General features: G+C 41.1%; 2 protein-coding genes and 1 pseudogene across 2 annotated transcripts in view; 1 reads left to right on the top strand and 2 right to left on the bottom strand.

The window, feature by feature from the left end:
- LOC105555501 (putative ankyrin repeat domain-containing protein 26-like protein) overlaps positions 1-3,836 on the bottom strand; it is a 55,015-nt gene extending 51,179 nt beyond the window's left edge. The window contains exon 1 of the mRNA XM_012002469.1: positions 3,622-3,836. Coding sequence (XP_011857859.1) covers positions 3,622-3,836 — 215 coding nt within the window. The remainder of the gene's footprint in view (positions 1-3,621) is intronic.
- Positions 3,837-6,476: 2,640 nt separating this feature from the next.
- Positions 6,477-9,058, top strand: LOC105555500 (annotated as a pseudogene).
- Positions 9,059-18,675: 9,617 nt separating this feature from the next.
- SHCBP1 (SHC SH2-domain binding protein 1) overlaps positions 18,676-25,948 on the bottom strand; it is a 41,721-nt gene continuing 34,448 nt past the window's right edge. Inside the window, exons 11-13 of the mRNA XM_012002465.1 lie at positions 22,144-22,230; positions 21,649-21,790; positions 18,676-20,178 (exon numbers count right to left, since the gene is read on the bottom strand). Of these exons, the coding sequence (XP_011857855.1) occupies positions 19,853-20,178; positions 21,649-21,790; positions 22,144-22,230 (555 nt within the window). The 3' untranslated portion in view covers positions 18,676-19,852. The remainder of the gene's footprint in view (positions 20,179-21,648; positions 21,791-22,143; positions 22,231-25,948) is intronic.

The following is a 25,948-nucleotide window of genomic DNA, read 5'->3' as shown; positions in this document are numbered from 1 at the left end:
ATTTTAGTTCTTAAAAGTACCATGGAACAAGAGGACTGAAAATAAAGATGACAACAAATGTTTAAAACAAACTCATTCTTACTTTGATTTTCAAAAAAAAAAAAAACACTTTAAGCCAAAAGAAATTCAGAATTCAAATGAAAGCATATGACTTACTTTATTTTCTATTTAGATTTATAGAATGGATGTAAATCAGGCACTTTCAATGATTAATATTCACGTTTAAGACTGTTATAAACTTTCAAAAGAGTAGTTAAAAGTTATATTTTGCGGCCGGACACAATGGCTCACACCTGTAATCCCAGCACTTTGGGAAGCCGAGGCAGGCAGATCACCTGAGGTCAGCAGTTCAAAACCAACCTGGACAACATGGTGAAGTCCTGTCTTTTCTAAAAATACAAAAATTAGCCAGGTATGGTGGCGTATGCCTGTAATCCCAGCTACTCAGGAGGCTGAGGCAAGAGAATCACTTGAACCCAGATGGCGGAGGTTGCAGTGAGCCAAGATCAGCCAAGATTGTGCCACTGCACTCCAGCCTGGGCAACGGAGACTCGGTCTAAAAAAAAAAGAAAAACAAAAACAACAACAACAGCAACAACAACAAAATTCTATTTTGCTATTTTCCACCTTCAGAAATGCTTAAAGGAGGAAGGAAAAGCTTCAATTGAGAATAAGTTCTAATACTCCAATTTTAAATCTCTCAGCTTGTTCAAGCTAGGCAGGTAAATATGAAGTTTTTAAGGATGAAAGGGTCCTGAAAGATAGTAGAATATGTGTACTACATAACAGGTGTCCAGCTTCTGTTTGATGGATAAATTGATTGAAAAAATGAAGGCTGTGCATGGTGCCTCATGTCTGTAATTGCAGCTCTTTGGGAGGCCAAGGTGGGAGGATTATTTGGGCCCAGGAGTTTACGACCAGCCTGGACAACATGGCGACACCCTGTCTCTACAAAAAGTACAAAAATTAGCCAGGCATGTTGCACACACCAGCAGTCCCAGCTACTCAGAGGCTGAGGAGAGGATCACCTGAGCACAGGAGGTCAAGGCTGCAGTGAACCATAATCGTGCCACTGCACTCCAGCCTGGGTGAGAGCCTGTCTCAAAAAAAATTATTTTTATTTAAAAAAGCAATGGAAAATTACAGTTGGGGAGTTCAACGTGTTTACAGAAAACTCCCATAAAATAAAGCAATACTTTTGTAATAGTAATACTCACTTATGTTTGCTATTTTTTATTTTCATAAGGACACAACTAAACTAAAATTTTTAATCTATTTTTTGCATATATGTAGTAAATCTATATGTAATAAAAATATATGTATGTAATAAAAATGTATTCATAATAAAACCTTTAAGCACAGATAAAAGGATTCCCCCTTCTCCAAAAGAGGCTAAAAGTTGCCTCTTTTAAGAGGCTAAAACCACAAAAATGGTTTTTGTGGTTGGAAGAGACCAAACCACAAAAATAAAATAATAGAAAGTGAGAAATTATTTTTATCTGGGCAAGTTTTGTGTATTCTTCTTTTCCCAAGGATTATTTCATTAATAATAAGCCTTTACTGTAACCTTTATACATGCTTATTGCAGAAATCACAGACAAGAAAAAAAAGTTTCTTATAGTACAAATGCCCAGAAATAAATGTATTCATATTTGGTACACATTTTCAGCTAAAACAAGAGCATAGTCTATGTGTATGTACATTCAAAATAATTTTTTCTCAATTGCTATAGCAAAGTACATCTTCACATGTCAAAATAAGTCTGCATCTAGTCACACCTTCAACAGCTACTATTCCATCCTATGGACGCACTGAAATTTAGTTCTAAAATCCACCATATGGGTTCTTCTTAATACATTGAGGTTTTAAGCAGTACTGAGAAAAACAAATTGGATGTATCTCTATTTTTTACAAATATTTCAGTATAATGGAATTGATGAGTGAAGGGCATATATGTTTTTTAAATGTGGTGCTTATCACCAAATTCTCTATCTGAAAAGTCATCAGCAACTTAAACTTTAAGCAGCCGTGTAAGTACCACTGTCTTCATCTTCACAAACTTTGTGGATAGGAAACAGTATTTTATTTCTTTTTTAACATGAATTACTTCTCTTGCAAGGAACACTAAATGTTTTTTCCTATGTCACTTATGGATGTACAAAAAAAGTATTTTGCCCAAATTTAGAATTATTTTATTGTTGAAGATATGAAGATACATTGTTCACCTGATGTGTATGTATTACATGTGTGTGTATTATATGTATGTGTTGTAAATATTTTGCAAGTAGGTTGTCTTTTTTTCTTATTTACAAAGTGTTTTAAGTTTTATTTTGCTAAATTAACCTTCAGAATGCTTGCTTGTGAAGTTCTTAAGGTCTTTATCAACATAAAAATGTATCTGTATAAATAGGCATGTGTGTCTTCTTCTGGTACTTTCCTTATTTTGTATACTTAAAATGTTTGATCTATATTTCATCGGGAACTTATTTTTGCGACATAAAAATCTAGTTAGTTTTCTCCAAACAGCAGGCATTTCATTTATGAATAATTCACCCTTCCTACTAATCCAAAATGTCAACATTATCAAGCTCTAAATTCTTACATATATTTGGGCAATTCTAGATCTTCTATTCTGTTGCATTCATTTACCTGTCTTTTCAGCTGTTAATAAACAATTTGTGGAAATTAATAGCACATTTTGATATATAGAAAGGCCAGTCTTTCTCACCTCATTACAAAAAACATTTTCATGTCATCACAACAGTAAAACACAGACAAGTTTAACTTTAAAATATTAAAACTTTGATATTTTTATTTGGTTTATGTGAAGTTGATACACAAAGAGCTCACATCTTGAGAAAAATGAATCTTCCTACTCAAGAACAGGAACGACTTCCCACTTCAAAGTTTCCTTCTACGGTTCTTCAGTAAAGAACGTATTTACATAGGTGTACATTTATATAAATAGATATATAAATTTATATACATATATATAATATTAGATATAATCTGAAGAATTTTTAGTCCAGAAATTGAAATGTCATGGGAATTATTGCTCTCCTTATGCACCTGTCTATAGAGTATATAACATCATGTTGGCCGGGAGCAGTGGCTCACGCCTGTAATCTCAGCACTCTGGGAGGCCGATGCGAGCGGATCATCTGAGGTCAGGAGTTGGAGACCAGCCTGGCCAACATGGTGAAACCCCGTCTCTACTAAAAATACAAAAATTAGCCGGTCGTGGTAGCGTGCACCTACAATCCCAGCTGCTCAGGATGTTCAGACAGGAGAATTGCTTGAACCCGGGAGGCAGAGGTGGCAGTGAGCCAAGATCGCGCCACTGCACTCCAGCCTGGGCAAAAAGAGCGAAACTCCGTCTCATAAAAACAAAAAAAAATGTTTTGAAATGTGTCCATTAAAGATAAAGTGTTGTATAGACTTAATTAATCCCTCCAAGGTTTCCCCATGCCAGGTGCTGTGGAGCCTGCGGGGGCAGGAAAGCCAGGACCCCGGGGTCAGGAGGGCTCACCCCCTACCCCGCATCCCCCCGTCAAAAAGGGGGCGCTTCTCCCGCACCCCCGCCTCCTCCCAGCCCCCGCCCCCAGCCCCAGCTCCTGTCACCTCTTTTTCTTGTCTCTCTCATCCAAGTCAGCGTTCCCGCGCGAAAGGATGCGCTCCACCTTGGAGACTTCACCCCGGCTGGCAGCTCTGTGGAGCTTACCCAGGTGTTTCTCTCGGATGTTGTACCCGCGCTGGGTGAAGGGGCTGTCATCGTCCTCGACATCGTCCCCCCTGCACCTCCCCCAGCAGGTGAAGGAGCCGCAGGACCCCTTCATGGCGGAGGCTATCAGAGACACCTCAGCACCAGTCCGCCTATCACAGCCTCAGGGGCCCAATAAGACCAAGCCACTCTGGTTAGCCACCACCTCCAACCAGGAAACTCCGCGGCTTCCAAAGTCAGAGCCAATAACAAGCGAAGCCAAGCAGCCAGGCCGCGCGAAGCGTAAGCCAGTAAGCCCGACTGCGCATGCGCACCTCTGACAGCTCGTCACTGCGCGTGCGCACAACCTACGGCTGGCCAACCGTTCTCAGCGCGCATGTGCATGGCTCACGTGTTGATGACAGCTTGTTACCAGCCCTGCGTTCCCGCCCCACGTCAGTGGGAGTTGGCAGAGTTTTCAGGACATTCCCTGGGAGGGGAAGGCATCCTGAAGTTCCAGCTACTCTAGCCCTAGTCACGTGTGAAGACAGCGTTCCCACATGGGAACACATGACTGAGGCTACAGCAGTTAGAGAACCTTGAGATGCTGAAGGCCTCGCCTGGGGAAACCCCCATGAGGACACTCTCTGGCGGGCAGAGCTCCATGCAAATCACGGCTGCAGCTTGGGCGCCAGCGAAGGCTGCTGAGCTCAGACCTGGGGACCTCAGAGTTGGCAGAGCACCACTCCCTGTCCAGCCAGCGGACCCTCCCGGCGCAGCTTCTGGCGCTCGCCTGTGCCCGCTCCCCTGGCTTGTGCCCAGAGCCACCAGGATGGGGCCCAGCAGCTGGTTCCGCCCCTAGGCAGCCACTGTCGTGGCAGTCTGGCCTGGCCGCCTCGGTTGAGACTAACCCCGGGGTCCGCACTGCTGAAGGAAAGACAGACAGAGGAGATGCTGGGTTGCACTCATCTCTGTCATATTAGAGGCATTCCTCAGCTGTCTGGGGATCCTGAGCGGTCTGCTCTATTTAAAAGGTCAGGACACTAACTGATTGGAGGCTCAATCCCCTGATGCTTAGCAACTGTGAGCTTTACCAGAAGTCAATCATTGGGCATTCACTTTAGAAACATCCAGTATTTGTACAGTATCTCTGGGGAAACGACCACGAAGGGAGACCTAAAACACATTTCTACAAACCTCTGCCCATAGAATACAGACCTGGCGGTTGGCATCCTGGAAGCTGAGCGTGAGAAGAAAACTAGGGATCAGGCGCGATGGCTCACACCTGTAATCCCTGCACTGTGGGAGGCCAAGACAGGCGGATCACTTGAGCTCAGGAGTTCGAGACCAGACTGGGCAACATGGAGGAACCCAGTCTCTACAAAAATTAGCCGGGTGTGGTGGCAGGCACCTGTAGTCCCAGCTTCTCAGGAGGCTGAGACAGGAGAATCGTTTGAACCCGGAAGGCGGAGGTTGCAGTAAGCGAAGATGGCACCACTGCACTCTAGCCTGGGTGACAGGATGAGACCCTGTCTAACAAAAAAGAGAAAAAAAAAAGAAAGAAAAATGAGAGAAGAAAACTAGGAGCCATTCACATAACCCTGTTTTCAGTACAGCACTCCTGTGGCCTACTATACCTAGTGTTTGCCAGGCCAGAGACTTTCTCTTTTTTTTTCTTTTTTTTTTTTTTTTGAGACAGAGTTGCACTCTTGTTGCCCAGGCTAGAGTGCAGTGGCTCGATCTCAGCTCACTGCAACCTCTGCCACCCAGGTTCAAGCGATTCTCCTGCCTCAGCCTCCTGATTAGCTGGGATCACAGGCGTCTCCCACCACGCCTGGCTAATTTTTTGTATTTTTAGTAGAGACAGGGTTTCATCATGTTGGCCAGGCTGGTCTCAAACTCCTGACCTCAGGTGATCCACCCCCTCGGCCTCCCAAAGTGTTGGGATTACAGGCCTGAGCCACCGTGCCCATCCGATTTTCTGCTTTTTCAAATCTCACCTTTACATCTACTTCCAGAGGTACCTGAAAGTGCCAATTCCTGCGCCTGGCCCTTCCCAGCAGACAGAAAAAACTGACTCCTAAGCCAGCGGTAGGGAGAACCAAGTCAGTTTCCACTTGTCCGTGTGCTTTTCAACTTCCAAGTTTTACATATTTTATTTCCTTTCTCTTTTTTTTTTTTTTTTTTTTGTTTTGAGTTTACATATTCTTTTAATCTTCTTACTTTTGGTTTACTCTCAAAGCTTCACTAACATGCCAGGTGATACATACATTGAATCAGCCATCTCTACCTAGAACTGAAGCTGACCCTCAACCCCCAAAGAAATCCCAGTCCTAAGCTAACAAGAAGAAACACAGAAAACCCTACTCCCCTTTTAGTCTCCTGAGACCAACCAAGTCTCCTGAGTCCAACCCTATGGAACTATGAAAGAGGAAAGTTCCCGTGATCTTGCAATCCGGGCTGTAGTGGATTATAACAGCTGTTGTTTGGGACTGCCCAGCACCTCTCCTTTTGGTGCACCTGATGCAGACATAACCAATCATAGCATCTCATTACCCGAGGCAGAGGGATTGGCCCAGGAGTGGACATATGCTTCAGCCATGACCAATCAGCGTCCTTCCCTGGGATAAATATGCGGCTTCTGGGAAAAGCAACTGCAGTAGAAAAAGGGCTTTGAAGATGAAAAGTTGGGCGGCACCAGCGAGGTGCCCAGGTGGGGGATGCTGATGGAGCCGGGAGGACGCTGCTGAGCCCCTGCTGGCCTGACAGCCAACATATGATGGCAATAGAGAAGTTCAAAGTGTGCCTTCTCGGGGACACTGGTGTTGGGAAATCAAGCATTGTGTGTTGATTTGCCCAGGATCACTTTGACCACAACATCAGCCCTACCCTTGAGGTATCTTTTGTGACCAAAACTGCGCCTTGTGGAAATGACCTTCACAAGTTCCTCCTCTGGGACACTGCTGGCCAGGAACGGTTTCATTCGTTGGCTCATATGCTATGGAGGATCGGCTGCAGCTGATACAGTGCATGATGTTACCCAAACAGGATTCATTTCATATCTTGAAGAAGTGGGACAAAGAGCTGAAAGAACATGGGCCGGAAAAAATTGTAATGGCTATTACTGAAACAAGTGCCATCTCTCAGATATTAAGGAGTTTCCCCTGAAGGATGCTGAGGAATATGCTGAATCCATGGGTGCCATCATGGTTGAGACAAGGGCAAAAAATACTATTAATATCAAGGTATCAGCCACCAGATCTCATCCTTGGAGAGGATGAAAATGGAAACAATAAAGCGATCAAACTCAGGAAGAAAATCATGTAAACCAGCCACAGATACTGTTGGCCCAAGGCCAGCTGTCCCTGACACTTGAAGAAGCCAGACCCCATGCCCTGAGTGCTGCTGAAAGACCCCATGCTTGGTGGCCTGGCACCTCACTTTCAGAAGAGTAAGTGAGCTGGCTTTACATCCTGGAAGACCTGCAGAGTGGGGCAGGAAATGTCCCTAAAACAGATTTTAGAAAACTCTGGAAAAACCCACCACACCACCACAAAATGGCAGTCAGTATGTGAAATGCACATGGGAGGGATGATAGTTAATAGGTAATAAGTGTAGTTACATTTTTGCTAAAAACCTTTAAAAATTCTTGGATTTCTATAAAGGCCTACTGACTTATTATGTGTATGGGATTCTACAGTGGTGTTCCACTCAGATTTCCTGTGCTATCTATCCAAACTTCAGTAACTTCTGCAGTGCCGTTGCCTTTGTTACCTAACCAACCTTCACGGAAAGGCAGATTTAATTCGGGAGGTTAGTTTTTAGCTAGCTTTAGAAGTAAGCCTTTATCGCTTTCCTGAAGGAAATCAGAGAAGTGTCAATGGACCATCACTCAGACTGAGACTTGAGCTATTATAGAACCTGGGAAATATGTATTAGAAAACTGTTGTCTACACCTCTTTTAATTGGTGAACATTTTTCTAAGTTGTGGTCATACATAAACAAAAAAACCAAATCAGACTAAATCATTGCATGTAATTTGGGGATTGGGAGGCCTAGTTCCTCAAAAAGCTAAATGGAATTACCATATGATGATTACCATAACAGCTGTATTCACAATAGCCAAAAAGGGAAAATAATCCAAATGTCCATCAACAGATGAACGGATAAACAAAGTGGTCCGTGCATACAACGCAATATTCAAATATAAAAAGCTATGAAGCACTGCTGCATGCTGCAACATGAATGAGCCTTGAAAATATTATGCTAAGAGATCAAACAAGAAGTTAAAGACCATGTATTGTATGATTCCATTTCTATGACATGTCCAGAAGAGGCAACTCCATAGACACAGAAAGTAGATTAGTCATTGCCAGAGCTGGAAGAAGAAGGGATGGAGAGAGAGTAACTGCAAGGGATACAGATTTCTTTTGGGAGTGAGGGACATGTTCTCGGGTTAGATCATGCTGATAGTGGTACGACTTTGAGAATATATTAAAAACCACTGAACTGTACACTTTAAAGATTGAATTTTAAGATGTATAAATTATATTGCAATACAAAGAAAATAAAGGCAGAATCCATGTGGTAGGAGGTGGTTAATCTACTTGACGGATTTATTTTCTCATCATCTTAAATATAAACAGTGGGGAGGGCCGAGCCCTAGCGGGCCAGGGGGAATCGGCAGGGCTGGGTCCCCTCTGCGCTCAGAGCGGCCCCAGCTGTGCCGGAGGCCTGATTACAGAAGGAAACTTGGCCCTTTCCTGCCGGTGTTGTGGCGGGGAGCTTCTGTCTAGGGAGGGAGGCAAACGGCCTCGGGCACGCCCCCACCTCCAGGGACAAGGGAAATGAGGGCAAGAACCCCACAGGCACTGGCGGAGACGCTGCTGAGCCTCGGGAGGATGATCTGGAAGAAGCTGGGATCAGGATGACGAAACTTTTGGTGACGCAGAGCAAAGGCACCACGCCCCAGGGCAGGAGGCCGGGGAGTCACCCACGACCACACTCAAGTTCAAAACGCAATTCTGAAAGGGCAAGAAAGTTCAGAAAGTCCATTGCTAGGGCCAGGAAGTAGAAACCACGGAGACCCCAGGCTCAAAGATTAGTGGTTCCAGTCCCCTCAAGCCTTCACGTGTAACTACGCGACGAGTGCGGGCTGAGCTGACACCAGGCCGGACAACAGCTGCCAGTGTCCTGAGGTCTGAGCATTTGCTGCATGGTCACCCAGGGAGCGACGTCGGCCAGGAGTGCGGGAAAATGTTTCCTGTGAAGGCAGTGGATAAAGCTGAGAAATGCCACACAGCGGACAAGCCGTTTGTGAAGTGCGCACTAAAGGTTTCACCACAGAGGCCCACCTGAAAGAACGCCTAAAAATCCACTTAGGGGCCAGGCGTGATGGCTTATGTCTGTAATACCAGCACTTTGGGAGGCCAAGGTGGGTGGATCACTTGAGGTCAGGAGTTCGAGACCAGCCTGGCCAACATGATGAAACCCCGTCTCTACCAAAAATATAAAAATTAGCCAGGCATAGTGGTACACGTCTAAAATACCAGCTACTTGGGAGGCTGAGGCAGGAGAATCACTTGAGCCCAGGAGGTGAAGGTTGCAGTGAGCACAGATCCTGCCACTGCACTCCAGCCTGGGTGACAGAGTCAGACTCCGTCTCAAAACATACACAGGGCCGGGTGCAGTGTGTCACACCTATAATCACAGCACTTTGGGAGGCCAGGGCAGGCGGATCACGAGATCAGGAAATTGAGACCAGCCTGACCAACATGGTGAAACCCCATGTCTACTAAAAATACAAAACTTAGCCAGGCATGGTGGTGGGTGTCTGTAATCCCAGCTATTTGGGAGGCTGAGGCAGGAGAATCGTTTGAACCCAGGAGGCGGAGTTTGCATTAAGCCAAGATCACGCCATTGCACTCCAGCCTGGGTGACAGTGGGAGACTCCATCTCAAAACAAAAAAAGATACACACACACATACGATGCACACACACTGGATGTAATCTCTACAGTTGTGAGCTGTGTGGAAAATTATTTACTTAAAGCACTGTCCGAGAGTTCACAGTAACAAAAGAGTTTGCATGCCACATGAGTGACAAAGCCTTCAAACCCAAGTCCCACCTCAAGATCACAAAAGAAGACACAGAAGGGAAACGCCTTGCATGTGGCTCCTGCACTGAGGCATTTATTTGCCAAGATGTCTGCTCTGTAAAGGCATGAGAACTATGTGCCCTGTGAAAGGATGCAGGTTGCCCACAGTGCCATCCAGCAGGGGACCCAGCTGCTGCAGGCAGCATCGATGGCTGAAGCAGAGCAGCAGCTGGAAACACAGCCTGGAGCTCGGGGTAGGGGACAGAGACACTGCCTGGGAAATAGAGACAGAGATGACACGGATCATAATGAATGAGGGCCAGTTACCCATTTCTGTGGAAGTGTATGGAGCAATGAACTCAGTTGACTTCAGGCAGTGCTTAGATATTTGTAAGACTTTCCAAAGAAATGACGTTCCTCAGTTCTGACCACACCATTTCACTGCCTTGTCTGGTGATTTTGACAACTCCTGTGTCCAGTTCAGAAGTCAGAGACTTCTATTCCATCTTTAATTGCACTACACTCGCCACACTGTCACGTGCCCTGCACAGAGTACTAAGTGAATTTTCTATTCACAATCCTGTTGACTTATGGTCAAAAGAGCAGGTTTAGCAACTTAATAATTAAGTTCTTCAGAAAGACGCAGAAAATATTGGTGGGTGACCAAGAACAATGTGCAAATATAAAACCAAGTTCAAGAAATGCAGAACGGTGTTAGATTTATGTTTGGATTAATTTTGCATTACAGTTTTTCACTGTTTTGTGGACAAATCATGATTGCTTTGCTGAAGTGTTTCTTCATTCATTTTGATTGCCCTGTACCTACCCCAGAAGCTGAAGTCACACAGACCGAAGGCTGAGCAAACCCATGACGGTGGTGATCTTGGGGCTGAGCTCTTAGGTTCTTGTGATTGGGGGCAATGCCATGCCACACCAGCTAAGATTTGTGGAGTGGTGCAGTGTGAGGAGAAAAGGCTGTCAGAGACAAGGCTTTACATGTGTAACAATTCCAAGGTTTCCTAGATTAAAATAATTCTTCATTGATTTTGAAATTGGATTTTTATTTAGAAATGAAATCAGAACAAGAACAGATATGTTTCTTTAGATACATTTGTGTAACTTCACAGAATGTCATCAAGATTTTGGGGTCTCCGGGGCACATGAGTTATCCATAAAGGAGATGCAGTATATTTATTTAATTGATTTAAAATCTGTTAAGTGTGTAAAAAAATAAACAATGCAGTAATCACAAATAAAATACCTATTTAATAAAGCATGCCCTATTTAGCAACATCTTAAAGTAGGTAGCTCAAGGTTAACTCTATAGACCTGAAAATTATTAAAATGTTACTTTTGAAATATTTTCAGTACCAATTTTTCATAAATTTCATCTGGCTTCCAATAACTGTCCACCTTAGGAAGGTGTCACGGGCTAACTGTCTCTCACAAAATTCGTAAATTGAAATTATGTTGAAGTCTTAACCTATGTGCCTTAAAATCTGACTGTATTTTGAGACACGTCCTGTATATTAAAAGTAAAATGAGTCCTTATGGGTGGGCCCTAATCCAATGTGACTGGCATCCTTATAAGAGATTAGGATACAAACAGGCACAGAGTAGAGACCATGTGAAGGCAGAGGGAGAAGTCAGCCATCTACAAGCTAGACACCTGCAGATTGGTACTCAGTGATACCACAGGGGACCCTCTGCAGGTTTCTGGTGCTGTCTGTGCATCTCCTTCCCTTCCAGTGCTCTGTCTTGCAAATTCTGGCTGCCTTGGCCTCTAAACTCTGAGTCTGTCTCCCTGACTTAGTGAATTAACCGGGCTTCATTTCCACTCCCTGTACTGAGGCCTGGAATCTGCCTTTAGGCACTAAGCTGGTGTAATTTTAGAACTTACTTTTTCAGTTTTCTTCTTAGGTATTATCGCCCTGTGTTGTCTGTTATGTAACATCTGGAAAACCATTGTCTCAGGTATCTTGTCCAGTCTTCTAGGTAAGGTATGGGGGGAAACCTGAGACCTATTACTCGATCTTGGCTAAAAACTGGTCTTGAATCGTCCAGATTGGAACAATTTCCAAAGGAAGTGGGAGACTCTATATTAGTAGCCAATTGGTAAGCAGGTCAAATTTCTAAGATTTCTCTAGCTCATTTTTGTTGAAATTTGACTAAAATGGTTGATGTTTGACTGTGGACACATTTGAGAAAACTTAGATAAAGGGGAGTCTGGGTGGAATGGATCCATGACATTAACCCTTTCAGATGAACACATTCACATCCCAGAATCTCAGATATTCCTGGTTCTATTTGCTTACATCCAAAATTAAGACTTTTCTGCATTCAGGCCTATTTGTTTGGATGATGTCAAAGGTGGGTGGAAATAATCTTTGCATTGTTCTCATGGGAAGCATAATACATTATAGTTATTTGTGATTTTTTTTTTTTTTTTGAGATGGAGATTTGTTCTTGTCACCCAGGCTGGAGTTCAATGGCATGATCTCGGCTCACTGCAACCTCTACCTCCTGGGTTCAAGTGATTCTCCTGCCACAGTCTCCCTAGTAGCTGGGATTATAGGTGCCTGCCACCACACCTGGCTTATTTTTGTATTTTTAGTAGAGACAGGGTTTCACCATGTTGGCCAGGCTGGTCTCGAACTCCTGACCTTAGGTGATCCACCCACCTCGGCCTCCCAAAGTGCTGGGATTACAGGCGTGAGCCACTGTGCCCAGCCTGTGATTTTTTTTTAAGAGATGGGGCCTCACTCTGTCACCCAGGCTGGAGTGCAGTGGTGCAATCATAGCTCACTGTAGCCTCTAACTCCTGGGTTCAAGCAATCCTCCTACTTCTACCTCCTAGAACCACAGATGTAGTTAGAATCTAGAGTAGCTAGAACCACAGATACATGCTACCATGCCTTCCAAATTTTTAAAACTTTTTAGAGGTGAGGTCTTGCTGTGTTGCCCTGGCTGGTCTCAAACTTTTAGCCCCAAGCGATCTTCCCACATCAGCCTCCCAAAGTGCTGGGATTACAGGCACCCAGCCTAAAATAAATTTTTAAGAAGCAGCTGACAACTTCCATTAATGCATGGAAAGTCAACATTAGAAATATGACTGCCCAAAATTCTGCAAATGTTGATAATGGCTAAAGGCTATTCTGTCTAGCAAATTTTAGGCTAAGAAATTTTGTGGGATTGCAACTACTGTGATAATGCATAAGAGGATCATGTGCCTCGTAAGAGATGCTTAAAAACCAAGAGGTTCATAATCAATAGCTTAAAAACAAACTCATATTTCTTGTATCCCATGCAATTCTGCAGAATAAATGGTTCTGGGGCAGGGGCAATGGGTGAGGTAAAGTAATAAACAACTCTTCTTTATGTTTCTTTTAGAAGTCCCACCATCTATAGCGCTTAACACAGGATCAGACAAAAAGTTCCCAGCACATATTTAGATTCACTGGTTGATGGCCATCATCAGAATGGCTGCTCTTGTCCACATCAAGGAATCTGAGTATCCATGAACAGATTTACTGGTGACTGGTACAAATAATCAATCTTATAGCAATCAAAGTAATTTAAAATATAAATGTTTTTAATCTTTGTCAGTTGGAAAGGCAGAAAACTTTAAGATTATACTCCCTAAAGCAGCGTTTTTCTTAACAGCCAAAAGATGGAAACAACCCAAATATCTATCAATAGATAAATAGAGGAATAAATAAATTGTTGTATGTACGTAAGTGGAATAGTACTAGGCCATAAAAAGAAAGTACTCATGCCTAGCTATAGAATCAACATAGGTTGCTACAACTTGGAAGAACCTCAAATATATTGTGCTAACTGAAAGAAGCCAGACACAAAGGGGTACATATTACATGATTCCATTTATTTGCTATATCAAGAATAGGCAAATCCAGAGACAGAAAGCAGATTAGGTCCCTATTCACTTCTTGGTCTCCTCTGTTCCAAAAGACCCCCACAGGCTCCTCTGGGGCTTCCATCGTCCTGTGACCTGCAGGTACTAGCAGATCTGTTGGGAGACCATTCAGATACTACAGAAGCTGGGAAATGGACTAATGGCCTTTGAGGTTGTGGGCTGTAACTTCACCCTGCAGGGGTGGGCTTGGCAGGATCCTTCCCAAAAGGATCTCTATAGGGAATGCAACGTGGGAAACTTTTAGAAACATAGCTTCTATAGGAAACAAATGAGAAAACCAGACCACTAAGGATCAGTATAAAAATTCTTGGAGAAATCAAAGATGTCATATGGTAGTAAGACTGTGTGAAAGTAAAGAAGGTAGTCAGCATGGAGAAATGTTCAGCCAGATTCTAAATCTTAATCTGAACAAGAAAATTCCTACTGGAGTAAAGCTGTTGTGGGAATCAGGAGACTGGAGAGACCAATAGGTGGATCAGGAGGATTTTATTGAATGCACTAGTGGATTAATATCAAGGGACTGGGCCTAGAACAAAGACAGGACTTGACTTTTTTTTTTTTTTTTTTTTTTGACACGGAGTCTCCCTCTGTCACCCAGGCTGGAGTGCAGTGGTGCGATCTGGGCTCACTGCAAGCTCCGCCTTCTGGGTTCACAGGACTTGACTTTTATACACACTTCTAAAAGGGGGTTGGCTAGTTTGAAACAAGCTTACAGTGGCGTGAAGCGTAGTAGAGCAAAAGTGAGTGTACAGAAGCAGAACAAAGGCAGTAAATCAAACTGTGACAGGTTCATAACTCAGACTTACATGTGACTCTTGCTGTGCGGCCAAGATGGCTGTTATGTAGGTTTGCTCAAGTCCCTTGCAGGAGCTTATAACTTTCGCTATGGTGCCTAGATGGCTGCAATCCAGGCCTGCTCAGGCATATCTTATGACCTTCACTGTGCTACTTAGATGAAAAACAGAATACTTTGAGTTAGTAGTTACAGAAAACAGGAACCTATAAACTCATAAGTTTTCTCACACTATAGGGGAAAGGAAAATAAGAACAATTTGTTTTTCTTCTCCTCATGTTGAGGGAGTGCTGGGAGACTCTCCAGAGCACATTCCTTGGAGCCCTGGCTTCTTAGATAATGTTATCGAGACTTTGCCTGGGTCTGGAGTTTGCCTGTTACTTCTTTTGGGATGAGTCAACCTAATACAGAAAGCTTGTTTTTCTAAAAAAAAAAAAACTTTATTTTTCTCTTTTTATTTTTCTTTTACTTTCCTGCCCCAAATCCATGTAAAAGCAGCATGTGTAGAAACATCTTCACCTGCCATGCCTCCCTTTGGAGGCGTATCATACCTAATTCTGGACACAAATCATGAGTGTGAGGAATGCAGAGAGAAGACATACACATGTAAACAATGTGGAAAAGTCTTCATTTCTCACCAGTGTCCAAGGACACATGGTAATACACACTAGAAGTTGATATTATGAATGTACAGTATGTGGGAAAGCCTTTGATTTTCCCTATTCATTGCAAATCCATCAGAGAACTCACACTGAAGAGAAACCCTACAAATGAAATCAATGTGGAAATCCTTCAGTTTTTCCAGGTCCTGTCAAATACATGAAAGAATTCACACTAGCAAAAGACTATGAATATAGGGAATGTAGGAAAAGATCCATTTTGCCTTTGTCTCTTAAAATACATGAAAGGATTCACACTGGATAAAAATTCTATATATGTAAGAAATGTGGTAAAGCTTTCAGATATTTCAGTTCCCTTGATAACCACGAACTACAGCAAAACCCTATCAATATAAGGAATGTGTTAAGACTTTGCTCATTCCAGCCCCCTTCATAATCATAATTAAACTCATACTAGGGAGAAACTCTATGAATGTAATTAATGAGGTAAAACCTTCAGATATTCCAGTTCCCTCCACAACCGTAAAAGAACTCATACTGGTGTGAAGCCATACAAATATAAGAAATGTGAGGCCGGGGACGGTGGCTCAAGCCTGTAATCCCAGCACTTTGGGAGGCCGAGACGGGCGGATCATGAGGTCAGGAGATCGAGACCATCCTGGCTAACATGGTGAAACCTTGTCTCTACTAAAAATACAAAAAACTAGCCGGGCGAGGTGGCGGGCGCCTGTAGTCCCAGCTACTCGGGAGGCTGAGGCAGGAGAATGGTGTAGACTCGGGAGGCGGAGCTTGCAGTGAGCTGAGATCCAACCACTGCACTCCAGCCTGGGTGATAGAGCGAGACCCCATCTCAAAAAAAAAAAAGAAAGCAATGTGGTAAAGGCTTCACTCATTCCAGTCACCTGCATAACCATAAAACAACTCATACTGGGGGGGAAACTCTATGAATGTAGGGAACATAGGAAAGCATTTGTTTTTCCATGTTCTCTTATAAGACATTAAAATATTCACACTGGAGAAAAACCCTATGTGTGTAAGAAATGTGGTAAAGTATTCACTCTTATTTGTTCCCTTTAACTACATGGAAGAACTCACACTGGCCCGGTGTGGTGACTTACATCTGTAATCCCAGCACTTTGGAAGGCCAAGGTAGGTGGATCACCTGAGGTTAGGAGTTTGAGACCAGCCTGGCCAACATGGCAAAAGACTGTCTCTACTAAAAAATACAAAAATTAGCTAGGCATGGTGACATGCACCTGTAGTCCCAGCTACTCAGGAGGCTGAGGCAGGAGAATCGCTTGAAACTGGGAGTGAGCCAAGATCATGCCACTGCATTCCAGCCTAGGTGACAGAGCAAGACTCCATCAGAGGAGAGGGGAGGGGAAGGGAGGGGAGGGGAGAAAAAGAAAAGAAAAGAAAGAGAAGAGAACTCATACTGTAAAGAAACCTTATAAAAGTAAGAAATGTCATCAAGCTCTCATCCTCAGATGTTTAGTTACAGGAACCAACTCTCATACAGCCTTTCTCAGTTGAGTTTCTATCACTTACAACTGAAAGAATTCTGGCAATGGGCTATAACACAACTATCAAAAGAATAAGGTGGATTTGTATGTACAGACATATTTTTCTGCCATATATTAAGGGAAAATAGCAATAGCAATTTTCAGAGCATTGGTATATTATGCCTGTTTTGTTGTTTTAAAAAGATATATATTTTTCTATTAATAGTGAGAACTGGAAAAAGAGGAGAATGTTCATTTCAACACATATAAGACTTTAAAACATATATACACATACATATATATTTAATCACAGAATAAAACAAAATGTTATAAAATTAAATGCTATGCATAAATTTTGCATCAAAGCCCAATTATCAAAATTTATTTCAGCTCAATTTCCATAAAAGCCTATGGAATGTACTTCCTAGGAAGGAATAAAAGAATAAAAATAGCAAACTGAATTACAAAGAAACATGAATGACATGGCTCTTATGAGCTCATTAGTGTTTTATAGAACCCTCTTCAATCTCCCTCTGAAAAGCAAAATCCAGAAAATGGTTATTTCACCATCCTTCTACAACTCCAGAAAAGTGAAGTATACACACTTGAAATCAAATGATTTCTGGACAGTTTACAAAAATATATTCATGTTACTATCTATGGTGCAATAATACAAGAAACTGAGGAATGGAAATACATCTGAAGAAGCTGAAATAAAATACTCAAATCAAGGTATAGAATTTTGCTACCTGTCATAAATTCAAGGTCACACAAAGGGTGGACCATAAGGATAGGACACACGATTAGTCAACACAGAAGGCTATCCTTTTTCCACATCAGTGTTTTCATCTCAAATATCAAATCCATACCCTTCTAGAGCACTCCCTAAATTCCCTATGCAATACCATTTGAGATGTTTAACGCTCCATGATTGAGGCAAAATGTATTGCATATAACTTAAATAAGAACAAAGAAGGCCTACTCATTATAATGAATCATGTGAATAAAAATTAATATAAGCTTAGATTTAAGCTAAAATAGAAATGAAATCTGAAAAACTCCATGTTATAAAAAGGAACAAGGAACGTATTAATGTTACTAACTTATCTACAAAATCTAAACCAAGATAAAGTAGAAATTAAATTGAAAAATCAATGTGATTTGGGAGGCCGAGGTGGGTGGATCACCTGAGGTCAGGAGTTTGAGACCAGCCTGGCCAAAATGGTGAAACCCTGTCTCCACTAAAAATACAAAAATTAGCCAGGCATGGTAGCAGGCACCTGTAATACGAGCTACTCAGGAGGCTGAGACATGAGAATCACCTGAACCCAGGAGACTGAGGTTGCAATGAGCTGAGATCATGCCACTGCACTCCAGCCTGGGTGACAAAGCGAAGCTCCATCTCAAAAACAAAACAAAATAAAATAAATACAAAAAAAAAATAGCTGGTCATGGTGGCGAGCACCTATAATCCCAGCTACTCAGGAGGCTAAGACAGAAGAATTGCTCGAATTCAGGAGGCAGAGATTGTAGTAAGCCGAGATAGCGCCACTGCATTCTAGCCTGGGTGACAGAGCAAGACTCCATCACCAAAAAAAAAAAAAAAAAAGTGTTTTGTTTTTTTTTAAGTTGAATAATTGGTTTTTATCTTAAGGCATCACATCTGGAGGCAAAAATTTAAAAAAAGAGTAAAAGGTTTTAATATCAACATCTGGCTGAAACTGATGCAGAAATGAACATTACTTTTTGAACCTCTTTGCAACAAGATTTTTTTTAAAGTAAAAATATCTTTCAATGATCAAATAATAAATCTAACATAAATCCTACATTTAGTAGCATCCAAAAAATAAGAATTATTTTTTTACTCAAATTTAAAAAACAAACATAAGCACACTTAATGGGAAAAAATGTAATACTCTTTCTAAAGCATGAAAACAGATACCAAATACCATGTGTTCTTCAATGGACCACAAACGCTACACTGACACTATGGCCCATAGTGGGTTTGAAAAGATATAACAAGATTCAATTTTGTTATTTCATCACTATAATTTTAATCATTAGGCATATTAATGTCACATACAGTTTTTAAAATATAAATATTTTTAAAAGCTGTGTTTTACAATATGATACCAAGAACACACAGCAAATACAGTTTGTACAGTTAGTCATTTTGACTAGGTCAGTAATATAATCAGAATACTGCAATGGTAAGAGAAAAATGCTTTTTTTTTTTTTTCTTGAGACAGGGTCTCACTCTGTCACTCAGGCTAGAATGCAGTGGCACAATCACACCTCACTGCAGCCTCAACCTCCTGGGCTCAAGGATCCTCCAGCCTCAGTCTCCTGAGGCTGGAACTACATGCATGCACCACCACACCCAGCTAATTTTTTTTTTTTAATTTACTTTTAGCAGAGACAGGGTCTCACTATGTTGCCCAGGCTAGTCTCGAACTCCTGGGCTCAAGTGATCCTCCTGCCTCAGCCTCCCAAGGTGCTGCGATTACAAGTGTGAGCCACAACTGATCTGAAGAATACGTTGTTTTTAATCACTCCCATTCAGCAATAGTAAAAATGTTCTATGTACAACACTGGCTCTGAATAACACATTTCATTTCTGCTTCAAACTTCCTATGCTGTCTATCACTGTTTTGATGACTGCATAGCTCAACAGAAAAATGCATCCCATTGACAGTCTCAATAATAAGTCTGATTAGGCAGATAAATTCCCAATCATAAAAGCTTTTAAGACAAGTATTACGCAAATACAAGATGGAAATCAGACTCACTGTAATTGGGATGAAAAGGCAACTCTAAGAAGAACCCTGTACATACGACATCTATTGCATTTTTATGCACTAGTCTTACATTCCCTTCCTTTCTTCCTCATCTTTGAAGTGCTAAAGGTAATTACACTAAAAAGTTACTACCAGGCTTAATATGAGAGAGCCATGTGTACAAGAAAGCAAGACTTTCAGATAAGCAATCTCCAAATATTTTCTATTTTATATGCATTTATGATTTTTCTTATAAAGAGGGAGTGTTTTATGTGCAACACCTGCAAATGGAAATAAATCTACCTTTCACTCAAGCCCAAATAATCAAATATAAAACACAGACATTAAAGCAAACTACAATGGCAGCAGTGATTCTTAGGGCAGCATGTGCAAAATCCAGTCTTTTGCTACCTACTTACATCATTGTGGTCAGAAAAGAAATGTACCAAAACTACCTTTCCCATTCCACTTGAACTGGTTCCCCACAATCCCAACAAACATCTCCTGTGACATTAAGTTGTCATCAGCTTGAGTGATCCCCAGTTCACTCAACCTTTTCTTCTTCATCTGGCCTTTTTGTGTGGAGGCAGCAATTAGTTCATTTACAATTTCACAATTTCCCTCGACTTGCTCAGAAAGGTCAGTTCTTGCATAAAGCTCCATTTTACCAGTTGCACACTGCATCAGCTCTTCTAGATCCACTCCTTCAGTCACATCTGGCTCTCCACTTGTCTGAATTTTAAGTGCTTTATTTTCTGGAGAAACAAACAAATAATAACAAAGTTAAATACACAAGCTAACCCAACTAACTAAAACATGTATTTCTACACAGTCTGTTAGAGCTTTCAGGTTTTTTTCAGCAAAGGATTTCTGCTGTCCTCTAACTAGATTTTACAAATTGTTCGCCATAAGATTCTCAACAAGCAGCTGCCTTGCTTTCTATGCCAAGGTTCCCTTAACCTCAGGCAGGATCAACAATTTTGAACTCTTCCTTCACCCTTTTCATCCCAGAATCACTTTTACTCAACAGACATTTCCTGGATAGTTACTATCTGCTAAGCACTGTGTCAGGAGCTAGGATGCAGACTGATAAGATAGCGCCACTTTTCTAAATGAAGTCCCAATCTAGCAGCTAATTCTAGATAGGCCCCATGATCCCCACCCCTGGGATTACTTTCATGGCTATAAAATGGCAGAAGAATTTTGCATTGTAATTTTACAATGTAATTAAGATTGCTAATTAGTTTTCTCCAGCTGGTTGCAAAAGAAGAAGTCAAGAGAAATTCAGAGCATGAGATTTGCCTTGAGGGATGTTCTCTGTTGCTGAGGTGGGGGGACCACAAGGCAAGAACCTGAGAGCAGGCTCTAGGAGCTGAATGCCAGCCCCAGCAAACAGCCAGCAGCCAGCAAGAAAATGGAGACTTCAGACCCACGAGCTAAAGGAATGAATTCTGCCAATGAACGACATGAATGCATCTGGAGGCAGAGTCTGCCCCCAGAGCTTTCAGATGAGTCCTGCCCAGCTGACACCTTGATTTTACTTTTTTGAGACCTGTGAAGAAATAAAGAACTTGCAGAGATGTAACTGGAGCGGATCCTGAAGGATGACAAGGACTACCCTTTAAACTCTTTCAACCTGAAAAAGCTGATTCAATAAATAAACTGCTTTAAACTTTCCTCACCTACATCAAAGCTTGATAGTGATCTACCTCATAGCTTGAAGTTCACAGATTTCCACTGAGTTAGTTCCCCTTTGCTGCCAAGAACGGCAGGTGACAGGAAGGCATTTACTTCCACCAATAAAAACAGAGATAAACTCCACTATCCCCTCCAGGAAATGCAGCCTGCAACCTGGTACATTCATTTCACTGCCTCCAGCCTTAACAAATGCCAGTAGGAGCCACTGTTGCTATCACACACCCACCATAGCATCACATACCCACCGTTGCTATCACACGTCCACCCTCATTGAAAGCTAAGCATGATAAGGGAACTGCACAGAAACCACAAAATCAAGATTTTGAATGACAGTTGAACTAGTTGACCTTGAGAGTTTCTTTCACGTTCTATAATATCATGGCTTTATTAAGGTTCTCTCTCTCTGTCTGCCCAAGCATATCCCAACAATCTTTTTTAAGGAACAGAGGAAGACTCAGATCCTTAATCAGCATTTAATGCTGAAATAAATTATGTCTGGTTTTTATATTAAAAATTACTAAACATACCTTCAGTTCCATCTTCAGCATTTTCTTGCAGGTCAGAGAAGATTGTAGGTTTCACCAAGACAACACCATAACCTTCATTATTATGTATTATGTTATTCACCATGGATATCTTGGGAATGTCATAATGTTCATCTAAGAAGTCCTGTGACATTGAAAACAAATGTTTTAGGAACTGTGATATTCAACATTTCCTGCCTTAAAAATCTTCTTTATTCACACTATTCTAAAAATAAAGGAGAAAAGCTATGCTTCGTCCCATGTTGTAGCACAGTCTGAACCCTTAGTGACACAGCTTTCCTCTGTCATTTCTGCAGATCTATAGGTAACAAAGCATTCTCACAAGAGATTCCAATCACTGACTACTGATATTATCAAAATGTGTATATTGCTTGCTTTTCAAAACCAGAAAAACAGAACCCAACAATTTAATAAAGCATAATTTGTAGGTGAAGCCATTCTATCCGTTGAAAAGTGGGTGTTTTGGCCAATGCTCACCTTAATGAGGATCCCTTCCTTGCAGTGATGGATCCCATTGTCACTTAGGGTGCACTGACTCCCAGGGTAGATTTCTATACCGGCACCCTGTGAGTCACAGTTTGAGATAATGACAATCAGTTTTTAAAAGGCAAGACTGTAAGAGATTACTACAATTACTTCTTAGCCTTTAACACAGTACAAATGTACAGCACAAAGATAAAGTATTTTACAGGTAAGTGTTATCAGCCATTTTTAATCAACACTTCCATTTGTTCCATTTCTAGCAAGTTGTTGACAATTTATCACTTTCAAAACCACACACACACACACACACACTCACACACAGGCTAAAAGTGTCAATACTTGATTCTTGCTCTACTCTCTTTCATTCTAGATAAATGTTTTCTGATTCTGCCAAGAAAAAAAGTCATTAACAATTTTGTTGAAAGATGTACTTATTCAAAATGACCATTCTCTCAGATACTCAATTAGTTGGAGAAAAGTATTTGAATTTAGTAAAATATTGTAATTTGAGGATAGAAACAAGATCCCACATTTTCCAAAACGTGCCAGTTTTAAAATACCCCAACCCAACTTAAAAATCATTTCTATGAGTTAAACAATGGCTTTCCCTACCACACACGTTAACATTAGCAGCCAGTTCAAGCGTCATTCAAACAGAGTAACCAGAAAGATCAAACATGACACTATTCTCTCACACCTCATGGCACCAAAAAACATAAGAGTAGTAAGAATTTATTTCCCAATGCTATGCAAGGCACTCTGGAAACAAAAATGATTCACTCAAACCTCTATAGTTATTTCAGCAACCATTTGGGAATAATTTAACACACAACAGCATCGATGAAGAAGAGTTGCTACAACCATTGATAACACATCTACTGCATGTATGTTCAGTTAATTTTCTAGTAGCAGTAGTATTCCATGAGAAAACATTTATTATTACTTAACCCTGTACATGTGCCTGAATCATATGTATACACCAATCTAACTCTTCCGTAGAGAGGACTTTAAAAATGTGCTAATTGGGCCTACTTCCAGGAGATTTTCAGTTTGGGGTTATGTGCAAAAAAAGATTAGGGGTGATTACGTTAAAAAGTATCTACAGCAAGATAGTTAAAATTAAATATCAAACCATCAGGAATCACATAAAATTTGTAAAGGAGAACAATTTAAACCAGTAGTCATGTAGCAAATGAAAGTCATATTCAAAATATGTTATGAAAAGGAACAGATAATTTGGCAATTAAAAAGTAACTGAGAAGCCTGCCACTTCTGGGATGATGGAGTAGATGTCCCTATTCCTCCTGCTAGGTACGACCAAAAACAGTGGGCATTATATATAAAACAAGCATAAGACTGAAAAGTGGAGAGAATAAGACAGACCAGCTAGGGACCTCAGGACCCAAGAAACAACACCAACACAGTGGTAAGTTCCTTTCTTTTTGCTTCATAATCCCTAGACTTGGAGTTGAAGAAGCCAGCAATCCAGTACAACAACAGACATACACTTAAAAAAAAGCTGCTGTAACAAAAGGACTAGGCAACCTAGAAAGACAGAAAACTTTTAGATAATAATAGCTCTATTCCAGGTAAACACCACAGAATAAAACAGCAGCCCCAATCTCACCCATGCCAGCAAAGGTCAAGAGAACAACCTAAACTTTTGCCCCTTCAAGGATGTAACCAGGTACCCAACACCTTGACTGGGGCAGTACCAGAGAAGATCAAGCAAGGAGCCAGGACTTTCATTCCCACCAACCACAGTTGCAAGGCCCTCCCTGCAGCAGTGTCAGTGAAAACTGTATGAGGAGCCTGGACTTGTATCCCTCCCTACCTGGCAGGGCCAAGACAACCACTCCCTCCCTATTGGGGCAGTGTCAGAGCAGGCCTCGTGGAGATTCCAGACTTTCACCATTGCCCAGTGGTAACAAGACCACTCCCATATATCACAGTGCCAGTGGAGACCATGTAGGAAGCTAGACCTCCTATCCCTACATAGCAGTAACAAGGAGCTCCCCAACCCAACTTGGGTATCAATGGAGGCCAAGTGGGAAGCATGACGTCTACCTCCACCAGTAAAAAGACGATGCCCATCTACCCCTAACCCTGTCCCTTCTTGTAATATATCAGAGAAGCAAAGTTAAAACAGAAGATCCAGATTCTCACAACATAATACAAAAATATTTGAAAATCTTGTGTCATACCAAGAATCAGGAAAATGTCAAAATGAATAAGACAATCAACAGATGCCAAAACCAAGATGTCAGAGATGATAGAATTAACTGACAGTGATTTTAAAGCAGCCATGATAAAAATGCTTCAATAAGCAATTATGAACACATAAAAAAAAATGAAAAATGAAAGTCTCAGCAAAGAAGTAGATGATATAAAAAACCAAATGGAAATTTTAGAACTGAAAAATACCATAACTAAAATAGAAAGCTCAGTGGATGTGCTCAACAGCAGAATGAAAACAACAGAGGAAAGAATCAGTGAACTAGAAGACAGAACAATAAAATTTACCCAATAGCAAAGAAAACATACTGAAAAAGAAAAGTAAACAGAGCCCCAGGGGTCTGCTGGAATATAACAAAAGATCCAATATTAATGTCATCAGAGTCCTGGAAAGAGAAAAGAAAGAGGGTGAAGCTAAAAACATACTTGAAGAAATAATGACTAAAAGCTCCCAAATTTGGCAGGATTTGGATAATAAGCCTACAGGTTCAAGAAGCTGAGCAGACACCAAACAGGATAAACTCAAAGAAATCCATGCCAAAATACATCATAATTAAAATAGTGTCAGCTAAAAACAAAAATCTTGAAAGCATCAATGAAAATTTTATGCCTTACCTATAGGAGAGCAAATGTGATTGACAGCATCAGAAACCATGGATGCCAGATGAAAGAGACAAAGTATTGTTCAAGGGCTAAAAGAAAAGAAATTGTCAACCCAGAATCTTATAACCAGTGAAAATATTCTTCAGGAACGAAGAGGAAATCAAGATATTCTAAGAAGAAGGGAAAATAAGAAAATTTGTCACCAGCAGACCTATCTTCATAGAATCACTAAAGGAAGTTATCTAAACAAAAATGATAAAAGAGTGGATCTTGGAACCTCAAAAAGAAAAAAAAAACCTACACAGTAAGCAAAGATATAGGTAAATAAATACAGTAAACTTTCCTTCTCTTGAGTGTTCTAAATTATGTTTGACATTTGAAACAAAAATCATAAAATTGTCTAATATGGTTCTAGATGTATGTACATAAGGGAAATGTTCAAGACAGTTATAAAAAGGAGATGGTAAAGAATAATAAAAGAAGGCAAAGTTTCTATACTTTCCTTGAACTGGTGACACCAGTAAACTGTTGGTACATATAATATAAAACCTAGAGCAACCACTAAAAAAGCTATACAAGGAGATATTCTCAAAAACAAATGAAATTCTGAAAAATATTCGGGTATCCACAGTTGGCAGAAAAAAAGCAAATCACGAAATGAAAAGCAGAACAAACAGAAAACATGAAATAGACTAAAAGTTTAACATTAATAATTAAATGTAAGTGGTCTAAATACAATTAAAAGACAAAGACTGCCAAAGTGGATTAAAAACATGACTCAACTATATGCTGCCTACAACTCGCTTCAAACAGAATATAGGCAAGTTGAAATTAAAACAATAGAAAAAGACAATGCTAAAGGGATCAATTCAACAAGAAGAGCTAACTATCCTAAATATATATGCACCCAATACAGGAGCACCCAGATTCATAAAGCAAGTCCTTAGAGACCCACAAAGAG

This window comes from Mandrillus leucophaeus, unplaced genomic scaffold (assembly GCF_000951045.1).
Source record: "Mandrillus leucophaeus isolate KB7577 unplaced genomic scaffold, Mleu.le_1.0 Scaffold689, whole genome shotgun sequence".
Taxonomy (NCBI): Eukaryota; Metazoa; Chordata; class Mammalia; order Primates; family Cercopithecidae; genus Mandrillus; species Mandrillus leucophaeus.
The sequence above is the reverse complement of the archived record's forward strand: the minus strand, read 5'-3'. Positions and strand labels throughout refer to the sequence as shown.